Source organism: Paralichthys olivaceus, chromosome 10 (genome assembly GCF_024713975.1).
Source record: "Paralichthys olivaceus isolate ysfri-2021 chromosome 10, ASM2471397v2, whole genome shotgun sequence".
Classification (NCBI taxonomy): Eukaryota; Metazoa; Chordata; class Actinopteri; order Pleuronectiformes; family Paralichthyidae; genus Paralichthys; species Paralichthys olivaceus.
The window spans coordinates 6,962,804-6,976,174 of NC_091102.1; the positions used below are offsets into that span (position 1 = coordinate 6,962,804).

At 40.2% G+C, this 13,371-nt stretch overlaps 3 protein-coding genes across 3 annotated transcripts; 1 reads left to right on the forward strand and 2 right to left on the reverse strand.

The window, feature by feature from the left end:
* LOC109643761 (TLR adapter interacting with SLC15A4 on the lysosome) lies at window positions 1-2,141 on the reverse strand. The gene is made up of 2 exons (XM_020108976.2): window positions 1,484-2,141; window positions 1-1,136 (listed from the first exon to the last, which is right to left on the reverse strand). Exon 2 carries the CDS (start codon window positions 1,133-1,135, stop codon window positions 191-193), a length of 945 nt encoding a protein of 314 aa, XP_019964535.2. The 5' UTR covers window position 1,136; window positions 1,484-2,141; the 3' UTR covers window positions 1-190.
* Window positions 2,142-3,729: 1,588 nt separating this feature from the next.
* Window positions 3,730-7,449, forward strand: LOC109645429 (uncharacterized protein C13orf42). Its single transcript, XM_020111037.2, has 3 exons — window positions 3,730-4,450; window positions 4,535-4,679; window positions 6,274-7,449. Exons 1-3 carry the CDS (start codon window positions 4,031-4,033, stop codon window positions 6,525-6,527), a joined length of 819 nt encoding a protein of 272 aa, XP_019966596.1. The 5' UTR covers window positions 3,730-4,030; the 3' UTR covers window positions 6,528-7,449.
* A 296-nt stretch (window positions 7,450-7,745) lies between these two features.
* Window positions 7,746-11,419, reverse strand: rnaseh2b (ribonuclease H2, subunit B). Its single transcript, XM_020111038.2, has 11 exons — window positions 11,195-11,419; window positions 10,891-10,959; window positions 10,413-10,520; window positions 9,906-9,982; window positions 9,521-9,635; window positions 9,371-9,435; window positions 9,119-9,224; window positions 8,766-8,847; window positions 8,625-8,670; window positions 8,252-8,329; window positions 7,746-7,915 (listed from the first exon to the last, which is right to left on the reverse strand). The coding sequence occupies exons 1-11, from the start codon at window positions 11,256-11,258 to the stop codon at window positions 7,805-7,807; spliced, it is 921 nt and encodes a 306-aa protein (XP_019966597.1). The 5' UTR covers window positions 11,259-11,419; the 3' UTR covers window positions 7,746-7,804.
* Window positions 11,420-13,371: the final 1,952 nt, after the last annotated feature.

Below are 13,371 nucleotides of genomic sequence, written 5' to 3' on the forward strand. Positions count from 1 at the left end.
TTTCGGTTCCTGTCTTTATTGAAAAAACGAAAACACAAACACATGCCAATAGGGCAGATGTAAAAATGATGATACATAACTACGGCAAAACTTCAGCAAAAACCTCCTCTCAGAAGCTTATGAAATAGAATAAAATAATCAAATTTTTGGTGTTGGTGAGAAAGGGAGAATTGGTTTCTTCATATTGCGGTTACTCCTCCTTATCCTCTGTCAGCTGCTCCCTGGACTCCTCGTTTGAAATCTGCAGGACGGGTGTACTGATCTCACTCGACTGCATGTCACCAGCCACCCGCAGCAGGCAGCTCAGGACCATGTCCTTGGCCACGTTGGCCTCCAGGTTCCCCTCCCGACTCAGCTTCATGGTGATCTGGTCCAGGCTGGTCAGGACCAACTCTGACCCCATCAGAGAACAAACGGGGCCTTGGTCAGATTCATCTCTCGCCATGTTTTCCATCGTATATTGTTGGTACAGATCCAATAGTTTCTGCTCCAGGTAGTGATTAAGAAGGGAGTTGGAGAACGGCCCCTCTCGGCCTTGGAACAAAAAACTCACATCGCGGCCACTCCTCTGTCTCCATTGATTCGAACCCCTCCTCAGTGGACACAGAAGCCCCCCCTGGGATGTCTGTCCTGGGAGAGAATCCTCCACAGCTGGGGGGACGTCACAGGACTGGAGGAAGGGGCCAGGAGGCTGAGCTTCAGTGCAGAGCCTCAGCTTGCCATCATTCGCTGACAGAGGCAGCACCTGGTCACCTCCAATGTGGAGGTCACTGTAGTTCTGGCAGATGCTCTGACAGAAGGACGGGACCAGGAAAGGGGCATCGACACTTGAGCGAGCCAGAGCTGGGATCTCTATCTCTGCGGAGATCTGTCTGCTCGTAGGGGCCCAGTGGAGAGAGCAGGAGTGTGACAGGGAGGAGTACATCACCAATGAGGAACTCTTGCTGTCCATGCTAGCTATCGGCTCAGGGGAAGTGCGATGAATTGGGGTGGCGTGCGTAGCGGAGCCTGACGTGAGGGTGGCAGCTGCTCTCGGCGGCCCATAAGCACTCTGGAGAGGCTTCTGAGGAGGGAGGGACTCCGGCTCCTCCGACTCACCGAAGGTCATGCTCAACAATCTGCCTTCACAAAGCATCCTGTAAGAAAGAGCACACACTCTGAGCCAGGTTATAGACGCACACTGTCACCATGCATGTATGGTGACCTATAGAAACACACAACAGGAATCAATGCCACACACCACAGACTCTACAGCCTCATACTTTACAATGACTGACCCTGTCTGAATACACAAAACTCAACAAAATACACACAAATAACACATTAATATTACCACTATGCAAAATGAGTTTTAGATCATTTATGATGCACTTTGAGTTCTGTGGTCTAAAAGATGATTTATAAAACGGCACCTTACTGAAATCGAAAAATCATATTTAATTAAAGCAAATATAATTATACTCTGAAGAAAACGTCTTCCTACCTTCGCCTTGAATCAATGTCTCACAATCAGCTTGCTGGTCTTTGTCACCGTCTTTGATCACAGCAGAAAGAAGCAGATATCAACATGGTGTGTGTGTGTGTGACTGAAGAGGAGTGTGCAGAGAGGTTGTCTTGTATCAGAACAAAGAGGAAGTGAGAACTTCTGATTCTTTTCTGTGTTTTCCCCATTTCTGCGAAACTTTATGTTGCAGCTGGTGTATGAATGTGCTCCAACGTGTAGTTTGTCATCTACAGGGTTTACTCTCGCCCTGGTATTTGAGTGTCGTGTCAGAAGCATTATTTGTCCCTGTTGCTAAAAGCAGTGAAATGGCAGCTGTTAGTGTGGGAAGGAGACAGAAGCAATGAACATAAACTACTGAGGTTGTGTTTCTCTGTAAAACAGGTGTGTGACTGAGGTTGAGTTAAAAGCAGAAAGGAAAGTTATCTTCAAGATCCCAAATATCAGTAAACAGAAAGTTGTGCAGATGCTGATTCCTGTTTCTGTCACACCACAACATCTCAGTTGTTTTTGTGTGAGGGCAGTTGATGGTACAGGTTTGCAGTCGAATAGCTGTGAGCGTGCACGTTAAAGTCCCTGTTGTCTGCCCCCGTGCCCAAGCAGAAGTGTGACTGCACGCTCCATTTTGCAACCCTACCTTATTATTTCCTTTTTGAAACTGCACCGCCCCCCGGCAGAACTTTAAGAAAAAAACTCAAAGTTGTACAGATCAGGGCAGACAGACGCGGTCGACTCCACAGTGACGTGTGTGAGATTCATAAATCCTGGTTATAACAGGGAATTAAAGTCAAATGGCAAAAAAGGAAAAAGAGCAGGAAAGGGGGGGGGGGTGAACCAGTCACACCTGTGAACTGGAAGAGATGGAAAAGCGAAAAGGGAAGGAGCCGACCTTTTGACCTTTGTGGAGACACTGGTGGATCTATGTCTTTGTTGGATCCACAAAAGCTCCGATAAATCTCCTTTCATTCACACTTCTCCTTTATCCTCCTGCCTCCTCTTCTACCCAAATGAAGATCAAACACGCCCTCACCTCTCTCCAGTGAACTGATCACTCATCATCACTCTAAAATAAATTGATGGCCTGTGTCTCCTCTTGTCTGCTGCCTGTTGAAGTGAGGCCTGTCTGTATTGAAATCTGCTTTGATGGGGATTTTGATTCTCAAGATAGAACCACTGCACGTACATTGTATATTTGCACAATTACACAACCTTGATTCCTATTTTTATTCTTATTTTTATTTTTATTTTTATTCTTATTTTTATTCTTTATTCTTAGTATATTTTCCTTATGCTGCTGTGTCGATTGTGACTTTCCTCTGTGCAGGGCCAATCAAAGGTCCAGCTTATCTTTATTATTCTCCTGTTTTGCTCCCAACTTTAATTTGATATTTGGGAGACACATAGTCTACAATGCAAATGTTATATGGAACACAATGTTCATGGTTTTTGTTGTAGACATGTGACACGTCGAGTGGTCTCAAAGAAAAACTGCATAATTCTGATGTTATTGCCTCGGGTTGTTTTTTATTCTTTTTTATTATCATTAGTAGTACTTTTGGTGGATTTTTATTTTTATTTCAAATATGATAATTGTCTTTATTTTTTAACCTATGGTTAAAAATTGATTCCGTTTTTCTGTAACTTTAAGATGGACCCCAAGAAGACTCACTTTATTGCACAGCTAATGGGGAATAAAACAAATAAACTAATGTTGAGTGACTCCATGAAACCCCATGAAAAGTTGATGTTTTGTTCCTCACTTGATTTGAGCTCCTCTGTGGTTTGAACTTTTCACAGCAAACCCAAATCTAAATGAGTGATTCAGAGTAAGTGAGAAGATATTAATGGCTGTGGTTTGTTTTTTGCTCTAGATGAGTCTCTTTTCTGTGTCACTTCAGTTCACACTCTTTTCATTCAGACACCCTCCGCTCTCGTCAGAGCAGCCCAACAATAGAAGCAGATGAAACAGGAGAGGAGCTGCTCTATAATTAATAATGAGGAGGAATCCTAAATCAACATCACTTCTGGAGTTTTGTTTAAATATAAACAGGTTGTTGTTACATAACTGATGCAGAATTTAGCATTTTTGCTTTTGGCCCAAAACTAGGACAAGATGTAAACAAGTGGAATTCATTATATTTCTATAATGAAAATATAAAATATAAACTGGTGCATTCACAGTTGCACAGGTGATAGAAGTACAGGCCCTGTGTTTTGTGGGATTCCAGGCTGTCATTGTGTCCACTATGAGTCAGGACACAGTATCTGACTCAGGACCTGGTGGAGTGTCCAGTTACCGAGCCGTTGCCACAGCAGTGTTGCTGAGCAGCATCTGACATGTTGAGATCAGGTACCTCACAGATCTGCAGCTTCAGAACCCTGGACAGCGCCTCGTTTTACTCCATTCATCCAGGTTTGCAGGTGGAAAAGCATCAGTCGATCAGGAGGAGACCACGATGGATGGATGCTTCACCAACACCGAGGAATATAAGGTTGATGCTTTAAGCCCCAAAGGCTCCACTTAGAGGGATGTTCAGGAAAATCAACAATGTCTTCCGTCCCAACCACCCCGGGCACAGGGGCCGGGATGCAGGTGGGTGCAGGAGCGAACAGGATTACCACAGCGCCTGCACCGTCAGGCTGGTCCGCAGCACCTCCATGCTCGTGGTGGGGGAGAGAAGCCAGACGGCCGCCGCAGTGGGCTCCACTTTAAAACGCAGCAAGAGTTCAGTGAGCATAGAGTCGACCTTGTACTATTACCAGAGGCAAGAGGACCAGATATGGCTGTACTCTCAGAACCAGAACTGCCTGGAGTACCTGGAGGCCCTGGTGGCTCTGAGGCGGCGCTACACCCAGAGTGTGAACGACCTGAAGGGCAGCGACATCCAGGCCAACGTGGCCTCCCCAAGGAAGAAGCCTGCACCCCCACCACCTACTAAACAGGAACCGGTGAGGTTTTAAAATCGTCCCTGAGGTGCAGGTGATACCACAGAGAGATGTTATTATACAGTTTTATTTTATTTAAACCACCAGGTACCGAGAGCCAAACCCTCGGCTCCTCCGGCCCCCACAGAGGAGGACACTCTGCAGTTCTTTGACTCCGTCATCGCCAGCTGCGACAATGAGCCTCCACGTAAACCTTTCCTGGATGATGGACATGCAGATGTGGACTTCATAGGTGAGTCTAAGAATCTGTAATGATCAGTAGTTTACATTTTCATTAATATTCAATATATCAACTCCATCAAGTTAGTTAAGTGTTGACCTCTGTCTGTTTGTTTGTTTGTTTGTTTGTTTGTGACCAAGATCATGTAAAAACTACTCAACCAATTGACATGATATTTTGTGGAGAGTTGAGGCATGACCCCAGAAAGAACCTTTTAAATGTTGGTGCAGATCCAGTTTTGTTGTTTCACTTTCTCTGACATTGTGAGATACAACATTGTTTTTGACATTTCTACTGATTTCACAGAGGATTATTCATTATTCTTGATTTAAAAAAAAGCACATTTAGGGAACTGATATTTATGAGTTTGTGCAAAATGAGCAGAGTAAGTATTTACATGGGGTCAAATCCAAACATTGTTTCTGGGGATTAAGTCTTTGTCACCTTGTCTGTGTCTTTTGTTGTTTGTGTGAGTCACTGTAGGATTTGAAGTGGTGGTGATGACCACCACTCAAAATGCCAGTCAAGTTATTATGTTATGGGGAAGATTTTTCTCTCCACAGTTGCCACATGCTTTCACATTCTGCTAACTGTTGCGTTTCTCTTTCATTATTAATGTCTCAACCTTCCATGTAAAGGGCCTTGAGATAATGAATATTTAGATGTAGCGCTATACAAATAGTACATAATTAAATTGACTATACAGGCTGCAGAAATACAGTGGTATTATGACCATATGTTGCTTTACCAACTCATATAAATTATTTAAAATCAGCTCCACATTGACCAGCCTCTATATACAGTGTATATATGAAGACAACATCAAAATTACATATTTTTATTTTTGATACCCAGACCACAAAGTGATATGATAAATATTTGAATAAGGAATAGTTTAATAGTATTTTATACTATTAAGATTACCCTACAGAGGTTATAAATACATCAAATATGATGTATTGCAAGAGATTAAACTTAAAAATGAATTCCACATTTGCCAGTTTACAAAACAACATTTTGTATTGATACTTAATAAAATTACTGAATATGATATTACACTGAAATGGCCCCTTTTTGTACTGAGTCCTTTTCCTTTTGCTGCTGTTCATTTCATTAATTATATCTACTTTCACTTAAGACATTTCCTTATGACAGTGTTTTTTTTCCATTCATCTTTTACTTCACTTCATTTTAAAAGTCAAAAAATACATTTTACAAAATAAACTAAATTATAATATTCTGCATTTCTATGTTATGTGGTACATATATAGCTAGTACTAGTACTGGTTTGTAGCATCAAGGCCACAGAACTGAACTGGTAGACTTTATTAAATGCAGCCAGTGTTAATGTTGTGAATTACAACATTAACCTTTCCCTCTGTGGCATGTGAAAGAGTATGACGTGAAATGGGCTGGATATGGGTCGAGCATGGATAAGGATTTAGAAAACCTGATGACGTTTTGTGATCTGCTTGCTTTTTTCTATCCCATATCATTTGTCTGCTTGGATAGTAAATAAATTAGGAGCATTGTGGGTTCTGTTGTTGAAGTACCAGCTCTCTGCCTCAAATCTTTTGACCTCTGACTCCATTCTCCTCTCACACAGTCGCCTCCAGCTCAGCTGAACACGACCTCCACTCCAATTGGGTCTTGCGGGTTCCTCGGGTTGCCGATGACTCCAAGGAGAAAGCCGCTCGTCACTGTGCCAAGGAAAGTGTCTCCAAGAAGAAAACCAAGAGCGGGTCCACGAGCAGCCGACTGCGGCTTCAGAGGAACCCGATCCACCTGCCTAAGGTGGTGGAGAGCGCTTTCCAGACTCTGCGCTTCAAGCCCAAATTAAAAAAAAAGAGTGAGGCTTGATGAGACATTTAAAACCTGCGTTGTTTGGACAGACACCGTCTCTGCACGGAAAAGAAAATTTGTCTGGACAATTAATATTTATATATTAAAAAACAATTGTTAATTAATCAAATAAAATTAAACTAACCAGTGACATAAATTCAACTCCTCTTGGCCCAAAATGGACTCATCAGTAAGAAACTGAGGGGTTACTGGTGTGGCAGCCATAAGTGTGACAGAGCCAGGAACCATAAAGTGAAGCAGCAAAAGGGAATTTAGCCATTCATTTATTTAAATCTTTGTTTTTGTCCAGTGGGACGACAAAATGTCCTCATATTAAAGAATCATGATCTGATGGATATTTAGCAATAGGGTGCCACTATAAAGCCGAAATGTAAGTTGGGTAATATTTGCAGCAAATGCTGACATAAAAATCCCTTAATTTCTCCCAACATTTATACAACCTATGTTTCTAAAGCATTTCTTTCAAGGGTTCTTTTTTAATCAATCAAGGGAATCGTGCTTTATTGTGATGGATGTTATGGAGTTTAGTGTGAGCACAGTTTATCGCTCAGACCTGCGGAGGCTTCATTCCTCTGAGGCATCAAAGCCGGCAGTGAAATCCAACAATGGCTCTTTAGCAGCAGTTTAATTCAGGAGAGAGGTTCACCATTGCGAGGCGAGTCCAAGGGCTGAGCAGACTGAATAGATCAAAACCTGCTGAGGTTATTCTGTTCCCGCTGCCACAGTTAAAACAGTGTTAAAGATGAAGGGTAAAGCTGAATAACAAGGGAAATTCTCCGAGATAAGCTTTATGCTACGCAGCTCAGTTGGTACATGTGGTTTTGTTTGGCCGGAGAGTTTCAGATACCTCTCACAACACAATGGGGATGAATGATTGATTTTCTTTTTACAATTATAAATAAACCATGACCTGCTTGAATGCTGCTGATACTATGCTGTTTAATTTCATGGCAAGCTACATTATAGGAAACGTTATGTGGACCCTTGAATTATCTAAAGAAAGAATAACTACAAACACTAAAAATGACCTGAATTCTAAATGTTCAGAATAATTATCAGAAAAACAAGTTTCAGATATTAACTACCTTTAATTTTACACTTTAATATTTCAAATTATTCTTTAGACTAATATATTGGAAAAGAATAATTCAAAATTATTTGAAACTAGCTTCCTTCTCTTCTCATTCTCAACGTCTCATTTAAACTATTAAAACGTACATTTTCATTTCTTTATTACAAATGTGTCACGTACAAAACCAGAAACTATACAACGTTCATTTCTTCTCTGTTTTGACCTTGGGGCTGAAGAAGGACGACATGGACTTCATGCCAGTCTTGTCCACCTTAGCCAGAGTTTTCTGAGCTGCCGTCATCTTCTTAGGTGGCTGGAATAAGGCGCAGAGAAAAAAAAAGAAAAATCAATATGATAACGAGACGACCTTGCACAGAGACAGCGGGGAATTGATTACATATGAACTTCAATTCAAGCTGAGAAAAACACATTTGCACATGGTAAGCCCCATTGACCCATGTGTATAAAGTCTACAAGCAAAGCTTAAAGAAAGTGTTCAAGAAACAAAAACTTCACCAGCAATCACCCAAGGGCTCCAGAGATACCAATGACTAATTTAGCCTTTTTGTTGTTATCGAAACAAATGATCATCTGAGCCACCGACAGCTGCAGTAACTGTTCGTTCTCTTCAGTTCAGGCAGACACTCACTTTCCGCGCAAAGTCTGCACTGTTGAATTTGGTGTAGTCCTCTCCGGCCTCCACCGCTTTGTCTGAAAGTTTCCGCTTCTGCATAACGAGGAAGTAAGAAATGCTTTTCATGACGAAGAGCACTACATTTTTATTTTCAACCACAGAAACACACACCACTAGTTCTTGTGACCCCCACCCCCCACACACACACACACACACACACACACACACACACACACACACACACACACACACACTGGATGGAAAAGAAAAGCCTCTATAACCAAAGTTAAAAACTAACAAGCAGCAACTTAGGAATCATTTCACATCATCAACAGCAAAAGCAAAGTTAGAGCAAGGAGGACTACAGACAACGAAAAAGAGAACATACCTTGGAAGGAGGCTCTGTCTCCTTTGGGCTCGTGAGCTCTGGTAACCTGTGAAGTAGGAAGAGTTGCAAGATGGTTAATTATAGTCAAAGCTTCACACTAATAAAAATCATGATGTCAAAGTGTCGGATGTGTGAACGTACTGCAAGTGTTTGAGAAGGGCTTTGCTCAGCTCTTCACTGATGTACTCTGATATCAGGCCGTGGGCATAGCGCAGGTAGTCCTCTGTGTGATGAAGATGAGAGAATTACAGTCAATACTAATATAATATTACTTTTCATAGATTGTTTTCAATTTCAACTTAAAGGTGGGGAAATGTTTCAGAGTTTGATGACTAACCCTAACCCATGCACAGAAACTACATGTCAGTACTGCCATCTACAGGTCAACATGATATTTACTGTAGAAACACAAACCGGAAACATCTTTTCATAGTAAGACATTTCACAGTTGTGAGCTTTTAACACTGAAGTAGCTTGAAGATAAATGGACTCACCCTCATGGTATTCTGACTCTGACTTCACTCTGACGAATGTTGTGGATTTGACTCCTTCACCCACGTAGATATTTTTCTTCTTGAGAGCATCAACTGTCCTCTCCACCTATAGAGAAGAAAAAGAATAATCTGATGCCACTGTTCAAAAACAAGCACTTTCCCACATTCAGTTTCATTTTTCTTATTTTTGTGTTTTTTTATGTGGTTGTACCAGCATAGAAAGATGATGGAGTCATTAGTAGTTCCGAGTACCTTTTTCTTTAACCAATTCATTGTCTTCTCTTGGCTATATCGATGAAACTTCAGGCTTCCTGCCTCTAAAAGAATCAAACACACAATTTATATAAAGCAATTAGTAAAATCCTATAGCTGAGTGGTATAAGCTTCAATATTACACTTCACCTTTTTCCTCTGCAATGTGGTGGAGGGAGGCCAGGGAACATGTGCAGCTCAGCAGCCTTGAACAAACTGGGAATTCCTCATCCATTACAATCTGATCCACAGGCTGGAACTTCCCCTGAGCAGCAGGAAACACAAACAGATGTCAAATGTAAAAAAGATTTAGGTCGAAATTAGGGCTTTAAATCAATATCACAATTATTTCAAACTTTCACCATGATTACAATTAGGGAACAATTATTTTATGCCACCACCACTAACCTGCATAAGGATAACTCAACTGTCAATAAGAGACTCTGGTCCTCTGATCTTTACTAAACTCTCACACATATGACTGATCCTGAACTGAACAGTATGAAACCATCACTTTAACACACTTGTCTCTTACCTCTTTTCCAGCTTTTATCAAATAGGGTAAAATGAGGAAGAGAGGATCCATTGGTGTAACAAAGAGAAGTCTTCCATCTATTTAACAAAAGAAAAAACTGTGAGACACCTGATTAACACCTGGATGAATTCTGACCATGGACCACTTAAAATGAATATTAACAGTAAAACAGCTTTGTCACGTTAACTTGCACTTCTGAAACTCTGAAGTACTTGAATCGACGTTTCAAACCCTGTTACACACTTGACTGTTAACAGACTGAATACCAGTGTGCAGGATGTAAACCTGTTTATCACAACAGACTGGATGGTTGGTTTTAATTTGTGTCGGCAGGTGCTCTTTGCTGTTGTTTGTCTGTGCTTGGTGTTGTTACAATGTAAGGACATGGTTCTTCTGTACACGTTACATAATGTCTCATAGTTAGTATGAGTCACCTTTGTATCAGTGTTTGTAATGATGCTTAAGTTTCTTCAAACTTCAAACTTCAATGAAAGTACTGAGACTAACCTCTCTGTACAGTCTGACCAACAAACCAGGAGCGGAAATCTTCTTCAAACGCTTTGACCTCGTACAACTGTGCATCACCAGCCCCCAACATGTACAGAGATGCTGCATCTGCAGGATGAAAACGAGGGACTGTGTCACTGCCACATCTGCATTAACATAAGCCAGCAATGAAAAACAAACAGGCAGTTTGATTGGCTTCGTTTTATAAGTAAAGTTAACCGTTACTCCACTTTATACAGATCTCATGTTTGTTATTATAGATGGATTGATCCCAAATTGGGAAGTTAGTGTGTTACAGCAGCATGTCCAGGGCATTGCACATAGAGAGAAGAACAAGACTAAATACAAGAGACAACTAAATAAGCATGGAGAATATGACTAGAATAAATACGAATATAAGATGTGCAGTAAAATATGAATATAGATGTTCTGAATTCAAGATGTATGTATAGAAGATTAACAACAACATGGTAAAAACCTGTTGATGGATTCCTTAGTCTCACAAAAGCTGGGTCACTGTCGAGCTTCTGTGCGTCGATGACAGAATCTGAAAACATCAAATCAGCCATTAGACTCATGACAGATCAACAGACACAACATCTGCAGGGGATCCAAGCTAACTCACTCACTCACTCACTCACCACCGGATAACTAGCTAACAACCAGCGCTGTGTCAGAGACACGCTTGTTTCTGACACTCGCAGCTTTAACCAATTACAATGTTATTAACTTCACACTGAGGCGTGTTGTTTGTAGCATGTTAGCTAAGTTAGCAAACCTACCTGCAGCAACGACAACCCAGCTGTCACTTTGAGCGTGAGGCGTCCTCTTCTTTTTAGCAGCCATGTTGTGTGTCGTTAGTTTGTGTCTGTGTGAAGCTGCTGCTGTGGATTAATTTGTTTTCTGGGTGTGAAACACAAACCGCCTCGTTGCACCTCAAACTGCAGCTGAACAACATGAGCTCAGGAAACGCGCCTCTGGGCTTCCATCTTGGATTGTCCCACAGCGGGGGGGGGGGGGATACACTACATGTGTTATTAATATTTCAGCTTCATTTCATCGTTTTATAAACAAGTTATATTTCATTACTTTTATTAAAATCAAATTGATTCGTTGGTGTTGAAGAAACCCTGAAATAAGTGAATGATAAGTCGTGGTGTATTTTTAATTCCCCCTGTTTGTAATATGCCGTGGTACAGTCCACAGTGCTCCATGAGAGAATCCAGCCATGTCACCTAATAATAATAATAAAAACAATAATAATAATAACAATAATTAAAACAATAATAATAATAATAATAAAAATAATAAAAAATAATAAAAACAATACTAATAATCACAACAACAATAATAATTATAATAATAATAATTAAAACAATAGTATAAAATAATAATAATAAAATCAGTTAAAATAATAATACAACTATAATAATAATAAAACAATAATAATAATAATAGTAATAAACAGTCATATTAATAATAAAAACAATAATAATAGTAATGTTTGGATGAGCCTGAAACTCTCGAGCACTTATTTTTTTCTTATCCACTGAGGAGTTTTGGATAAACATTGGGACAGATAATCTATCGTTTGGTTCCTTTAAAATTTGGATTTATATGGATGATTTCCCAAGAGAGAAAGTGTCGAACATGGTCAACATTGTTATCATCATGGGTAAATATCATATACATAGAAGTAAATGGAAGGACAGCGAGCCCTAATTATAATCGATAAAGACAACATTGAAGTTTATAAGTCTCTTAAATGTTTATTAATCTTTTTATTTAGTTCCTTTGCACATACATATTATGTCTTTATGTTTATTATGTCAGATTTTGTCCTCTACTTCAGCCAGTAAACTAGAATTGTTCAATAAAAAAAATTACAATAAAAAACTGCAGTTCACTATAAATACCGCGAGAGGTCGCCCGAGAACTGTGAATAACATGAGAGCAGATGATGAATTTTATTCAGCTGATATTTCAGAAACAGAGATGAACTAACACCAAGAGTTAATTTCTCTTTATTTATTACCTCCCTTTATAAGCTCACAGTTTTATTTTTTATTTATTTATCTAACCTGTATTTAAACTGGAAGGTCTTGTTTAGATTAAGAATCTCCTACACTGCTTTCAGGCCAAGATATAAGCATCAGCACAGATGACATGTAGCTCAGATAAAACATGTAGCTCAGGTAAAACATAGAGCTCAGATAAAACATGGCACTCAGGGTAAAAACACACACTAACAGACAAAAAACACAACTGAAGACAAGTTCAAGATTGATTTTAGATTCTTTAATATCTTTGTAAATTCAGCACGGTCTGACCTCCAGTTATATTACAGAGCTACTAAGTCTTATCCTTAACTCCTTAAGTTTTATGTTACAGAATAAACAGTGTAGAAAAGATGTGCATTTATGTTTAAATTCTACAAACATTTTCTTTTGTACAAATCACTTTAAACATTCAAAAACACATCCGTGTACTGGTCGAAGTTTTATTATGATTATTATTGTTGATCTCTGAGAGCAGAGAGGTCTGAGGTGCAGGATGTTGGGTGACCACCGGCCTCTTGGCACACTGACACACAACAGATTGGAGGATCCATCTGTCCTTCAGTGAGAGGAGGGCATCTCTCAGTCCCTCTCTCAGGATGTGACACTGTGAGTCCCAGTTGGTTTGGAGGTGACTCACTTGTTTTTTTTTTCCTCTCCATGCACTGTTTGTGTCAATGCTCGAGCAGGGATATGCAGGAAGTCAGTGTGTGTTTCCATCCCCATTAGAGGACTTTCGCAGTGTCATCAGTTTGGCTTCCCTGTGATATGTTTAAATGACTTCTTTGAGAGTGGATCCCCCTCTAAAGACACCCACAGCACAGCACATTAACAGTATTTTAATTAGTTGGTTTGGTAATGAGGAACAGAGGGATTTGTGAACTGGGTGACTGATCATTTAC

Bases quoted from the DNA above. Each gene is read 5' to 3' on its own strand.
- LOC109643761 (XM_020108976.2), bottom strand. From the start codon at position 1,135: ATGCTTTGTGAAGGCAGATTGTTGAGCATGACCTTCGGTGAGTCGGAG.
- LOC109645429 (XM_020111037.2), top strand. From the start codon at position 4,031: ATGTTCAGGAAAATCAACAATGTCTTCCGTCCCAACCACCCCGGGCAC. The intron at 4,451-4,534 runs GTGAGGTTTTAA...TTAAACCACCAG, and splicing joins CACCTACTAAACAGGAACCG to GTACCGAGAGCCAAACCCTC. The intron at 4,680-6,273 runs GTGAGTCTAAGA...CCTCTCACACAG, and splicing joins TGCAGATGTGGACTTCATAG to TCGCCTCCAGCTCAGCTGAA.
- rnaseh2b (XM_020111038.2), bottom strand. From the start codon at position 11,258: ATGGCTGCTAAAAAGAAGAGGACGCCTCACGCTCAAAGTGACAGCTGG. The intron at 9,636-9,905 runs GTAAGAGACAAG...CCTGCTGCTCAG, and splicing joins TGATAAAAGCTGGAAAAGAG to GGGAAGTTCCAGCCTGTGGA. The intron at 8,848-9,118 runs GTGAGTCCATTT...TTCATCACACAG, and splicing joins AGAGTCAGAATACCATGAGG to AGGACTACCTGCGCTATGCC.